This window comes from Ipomoea triloba, chromosome 10, assembly GCF_003576645.1.
Source record: "Ipomoea triloba cultivar NCNSP0323 chromosome 10, ASM357664v1".
NCBI classification, from domain to species: Eukaryota; Viridiplantae; Streptophyta; class Magnoliopsida; order Solanales; family Convolvulaceae; genus Ipomoea; species Ipomoea triloba.
Genome location: NC_044925.1, coordinates 25,709,860 through 25,716,063, shown reverse-complemented (window position 1 = coordinate 25,716,063; position 6,204 = coordinate 25,709,860). Strand labels below are relative to the sequence as shown.

The following is a 6,204-nucleotide window of genomic DNA, read 5'->3' as shown; positions in this document are numbered from 1 at the left end:
TATATATATATATATATATATATATATATATATATATATATATATATATATATATATATATATATATATATATATATATATATATATATATATGGCTTTACTAAAGTAATTCTAACAATATTACCATATCACTAATCACCAATCACCAATTAATTATTCTTGTTTAAAATAATCACCAATTAATTAATTAATATTAGTTTATATTAATATATTATATATTAACATATTAATATTAATATATTATATATTAACATATTAATATTAAGAATAATACCATATACCATATTATCAATTATCAATTATATATCACCAATCACCCATCACCCATTAATATTATCATATCACTAATCACCAATCACCACTTAATTAATTAATATCAATATCAGTCAATATCAATATTAATATATAACAATATTACCATATTACTAATCACCAATCACCAATTAATTAATTAATATATATCAATAAATTTTATGGAAATATATATAGTTAATTAATAAAATAACCATANAATTAATTTTAATTTTATGTAAATATAGATGATTGACATGTAAAAATTTTACTACAATATTATATAATTTTTTCATTCTAATATAGTTAATTACATGTCAATTATATAAATATATATAGATATATAGATATAGATATAGATTATCATATCACTAATCACCAATCACCAATTAATTAATTAATATCAATATCAATCTATATAAATATTAATATTAATATATAACAATATTACCATATCACTAATCATCAATCACCAATTAATTATTCTTTTTTAAAATAATCACCAATTAATTAATTAATATTAGTTTATATGAATATATTATATATTAATATATTAATATTAAGAATAATACCATATACCATATTATCAATTATCAATTATATATCACCAATCACCCATCACCCATTAATATTATCAATATTACCATATTATCATTATGATATTACCATAATAATATTATAGGATGGATAATTAATAAAATAATAAAATAATAAATAAATAAAATAAATGATTTTACCAAAATACCCCTAAGTTTTGGGGGAAAAATTTGGGAGGAGAATATTGTTTTTATATATAGTATAGATTATTATTATTATTATTATTATTTATTTTTTATTTTTGGAAATAACTGTTTGATTTACTTTTCAATGTGAGGAAATCCATGGCTGAAATGTAGCCGTTTCTTCAGGCGCAAATAGAGTCACCCAAAAGTTTTTTTTTTTTTTTTAAAGCATCACCCAAAAGATTTTTTAAAAAGAAGAAAAGAAAAACTAATCTTGATTTGATGTTGCTTAAATCACCTAACTGTTTAGAAATTAGAACGCTATTCGCCAATTCATATATTTTCTTGTAAATTATGGGGTAATATTTTTTTTTTGCTTTAAGTGGAAAATGATTATCGTACTAAAAGCAACCACATTACTGACATTAGTATAGTTTTTCACAAATTGTTAGGAGGTAAGTAGGAGGAGAGGGATGGAAAAAAACAAGGAAAAAGAGGAAAAAAAAAATGTTATGGATTAACGCATCCGCTGGGCGCGTGAAGTGCACACACTTCTGGTGCGCCTCACCCGCACCAGCAGTAGTTTTGTTATTCTTTGGTGGGGTCCACTGTGGAGACAAAAAACCACCTGCTCCTACAACTTTACAGCAAATTATATCGTGGACCATGATCATAACTGATACTACAGTTGTGTTGAAAAGATACTGCAGTTGTGTTGAAAGGAAACTGCAGTTGCACGGAATAGAGGTCGTTCATCTGTTCCACACAACTGCGGTATCCGTTCAACACAGCTGCATATCTTTTCAACACAACTACAGTATCCATTCAACACAACTGCAGTTCCAGATGAATGACACGGCCTCTGTTCCGCACAACTGCAGTTCCTTTTCAACACAACTGCAGTATCCTTTCAACACAACTACAATTTCCTTTCAACACAACTGTAGTATCAACCATGACCCATGGTCCACAGTATAAGTACTGCAACTTTACAAGCGACTCAAACCTTATCTTTTCTTTAGCTCTACGTGCTGGAAATTGCGCCCCTTTCCCTTTTCTATTTCTTGGAGTGCCTCACAAAAAACCATTATTGCAAGAAGACTCCAATTCTTCTCTTTCCTCTGCATAAGTCATATTATCCTAAAAAACTGTGAAAAAATCACTATTGTAAATGGGTGGACTTTGGGTTCAAATGTTCAATTGCTAAGATTGCTCTTATGAGTGCTCACATCTATCACTTGGACTGAGGATTATAAAGAAAATGCTATTTGAATCCTTTATTATAATTTATTTACCTAATACTTAGGAATTGTCAAGACGTATTAATGGAGAGTTTTTTCCACTTTTGGTCCTATGACTTTAGTGTTTCCGTCAATTTAAGTACACGACTTTCATTTTGTCACTTTTAGTCCTTGACTTTAATTTTTTTGCCACTTTTAGTCCTTGACTTTGATTTTTTTTCTACTTTTAGTCCTTTCGGTCACCCGAGCGACAATTTTTAATCGAAATCAACAAATTGTTGTGCCATTAAGGGTAAAAGTGTATTTTGATAAAGTTCTAAATATATTTATAAATAAAATCAGATAAAAAATATGAAAAAGAAACGTTATTTGCTTGTTCTGCTTCGCTTTTTAAGCAACAACTTTTAATCAGAATCAATAAAATATTGTGTCATTAAGTGTAAAATTGTCTATTGATAAATCTCTAAATACATTAAACGTTATTTACCATTAATGACACAACAATTTGTTGATTTCGATTAAAAGTTGTCGCTTTGGTGACCGAAAGGACTAAAAGTAGAAAAAAAAAAATCAAAGTCAAGGACTAAAAGTGGCAAAAAAATTAAAGTCAAGGACTAAAAGTGACAAAATGAAAGTCGTGTACCTAAATTGACGGAAACACTAAAGTCATAGGACCAAAAGTGGAAAAAAACTCTATTAATGGAGTAGTAGTACTTTAATTGACCCAATACTTTATACTGTAAGACCAAAATTGGTTGAGAAATTTGACTTACAGATTCACTCACATTGAGAACCCATACTATAGTCGATTTGCACCTATCATTCCGTTGGTCCAGCCTGCTTCAACTTCTAGTCAATTGACACTACAAATATATCAAATCTAAATTGATGATATGTGAGAAGAATTACAGTATTTTTTATTTTTAAAACATTGGATCTTTAATGTGGCCTCTGCATGTGAAGCATTTAGTTAGTTGTCCCCTTGAATTGGGTACTAAAACTTTGCATCCAATACACCTATAATTCTTTGCAATTAAAAGTGGAATCTCCATTTTAATGGAAATAAAGTACCCTTTCTCCTTCCCATATCAACACCCCTCCCCCTATCACTATTTTTAGCCCTCACTTCCCACTTTGTCACATCTTTGGCTCTTATAATTTACAATTCATCCATTCTAAAACTAGCTCAGACAGTCTGGAACAAATTACTTAATAAATATTTAATTTCAAAATAACGAATAATAATGTCATAGGTTACAAATTCGTGAATTTTACAAAATTGTAATTTTACTTTGTCAAAGCAACGAAGACATAAAAGTACAACCTGGAGTGTGGTTGAGGGGAAGAGATTCATCCATCTTTAATTAAAAGTTAATAGTTTGATCATTGACTTTGGATATGTGGTAATCTTAAATCTACAAGCAAATTGTTCTTTCCAATACAGGTGCCTACAATTCAGCGAATGAGAAATCCTATAAGATTTTTCTAAAATTTTCTACAGTGTTTTTTAATCACTAAAAAAAGAAAATTCTAAGGTGCTGATTGACACCTAAAAACTTGTTACCCTTGCATATTTTTGGGTTGCATGGAGTATTATGAGAATATGGGTTGATAGTACTTCATACAACTCCAAAACGTATTAATGGTTGTACTTGTACAAAAGACATTGTTATAAATAATTAGGACAGATTCTCTCCTATAATAAATTAAATATACTCCGTATAATACAATTTTATCTGATGTATGGTATTGTTACATAGATATTGTTACAATTTTATCCTGACCATATTTATGTTTGGTCCCCACAAACATATGATGATATGAATCAAATTTTGAAAAAGAGGAACAAAAAAGCAAAGGGGAAATTGAGAGAAAAATAAGTACAATGAGAAGAGACCCCTGTGCATTCTGCTATATATACAGTCTCTTGGTAGCCCAATCTTCTCAGTTCATTTCACCATAGCCTTGGGAAAATGGCTATTTTCCAAGCCAAACCCTTCATCTTAGTTGTATTTCTTAGCTCATTTTCAGTTCTTGGCCATGAAAACGGTGGCGCTGAGAGTTGGGCACTGGCACCTCACTCTCTCACCGGTTTACTCTCGCCGGCTCCGGCCCCACACAAGGGCGGCCACCACCACCACCACCACCTCCACACCCCTCCGGCCACCCTTCCGCCGCCTCCCGCCCACTCCCCACCAGCTGCCACCCCTCCCACTACTCCACCACCCAAACCCCACCACCACCATTCCTCACCGCCGCCGCACGTAAAACCTCCGGCCGCCCCCATTCCCCCGNCTGTCAAGCCCCCCACCGCATCCCCGCCGCTTCAACGGAAAGCCATAGCCGTCCGTGGCCTCGTTTACTGCAAATCTTGCCAGTATAGAGGCGTCGATAACCTCAACAAAGCCACTCCTCTTGAGGGTCAGTAGATAATCCGTCAAGTTGGTCAAACAGTTAACTTAATAACTATAATATTACAAGTTTTATTATAAAATTAATTATTGACTCAATAACTACAAGAATATAAGTTTGACTTTCTTTATATGAGTTGATTAGAGTCAGATTTAGTTAGTGCCTATTCTCATACAGTGACTTTCCGCATTTCCAATTTACTAACATTATTTATGCAAATTTTACAGGAGCTGTGGTAAAGTTAGCATGCAACAACACAAAGTATCATCTAGTAGAGAAAGCCAAGACAGACAAGAATGGGTTCTTCTTGATAATGCCCAAGACGGTCACCTCAGCTGGATTCCATAAATGCAAGGTGTTTTTGGTGGCATCTCCCAAGCCGGAGTGCAGTGTGTTCACAAATTACAAATTTGGGCAAGCCGGAGCCCCGTTGATACCCACCGCACCACCGCCGGAGCTCAAATCGCCGCCGTACGTGCTCTTCACCGTCGGTCCATTCGCCTTTGAGCCGTCCAAGAAGACTCCCTGCCCTCATTGAACATCATTTCTGCCCGGCCTGCTGCTTTTTAATATCTTTTGATAAAAAAAAAACTTCATTATTGTGTTTATTGTGGATTGTGGATTGTCTCATAGCATTTAAATTATTGTTATGATGGTGCAGTAGCTTATGGTCTGGTTTCTCTCTAGTCTCTTTAATTAATAAAAATAATTTTAAAAATGTTAGTTTTTTTTTTTTTTTTTTTCAAATGGATAATTCATGATTATGGTTAATTTGAAATGAAAAAACAACGGTCAAAAGAAAAGGACAGTATCATTGGAGGCAGACATGACATTGTACAACATAGTGCAACTTTTGATGGCCGTAAATCTGTGGGCTTGTCTGTCTTTGCATGCACTTTTCCTAGATTGTGCTAAAAGTTTCAAACCACGACCATAAAATGTTTCAATATTACAAGCTATAGTAATAGTTACTTTTGATTTAATTAGGTGATTCAAACTTCGTTGGACTAATTATAAACTCACAAATTGCGTCTTTACTATCTCTGTAGAGGTAAATCGTGAGCCGTGCAATTATTCCATTAATTAGATTCTAGTTTTTATGTGTACAAGGGATTACATTCTGACATCTTTGGATCTTTTTTGTATACATGTTTTTAGGGAGCTTTGAACCACTATACTGTTGTCTCCCGTCATGACCTTAAGTCAGGCTACGAACCAATTACTCTAAATTCTGGTTACACTTTTGTGGTGTAATTTTCTTGGTAGGGCATGTAGCATGCTTGCTTTTAGAAATAGAACTTGTGGTGATGTAATAATTGACTATTATGCAAAATAAAAGAAATTTGATTATTATATTATTATTTATTTTATTAACTTTTCATTCTAGCCTTATCTAAGAAAAATTATACTCCTTATATGAATTCTTATGGAGTAAAACTCTTGATATGTATTGTGATTTTATTGATAGAAGAGAAAGAAAGTAATAAAGAAAATGCCACTCTTTTTTTCTAGTTAAGTTAAAATACTCACTGTAAGAA

General features: G+C 32.2%; 1 protein-coding gene across 1 annotated transcript; it reads left to right on the top strand.

The window, feature by feature from the left end:
* Nucleotides 1-4,183: 4,183 nt before the first annotated feature.
* On the top strand, nucleotides 4,184-5,389 carry LOC116032783 (non-classical arabinogalactan protein 31-like). Its single transcript, XM_031275500.1, has 2 exons — nucleotides 4,184-4,675; nucleotides 4,894-5,389. The coding sequence occupies exons 1-2, from the start codon at nucleotides 4,228-4,230 to the stop codon at nucleotides 5,202-5,204; spliced, it is 759 nt and encodes a 252-aa protein (XP_031131360.1). The 5' UTR covers nucleotides 4,184-4,227; the 3' UTR covers nucleotides 5,205-5,389.
* Nucleotides 5,390-6,204: the final 815 nt, after the last annotated feature.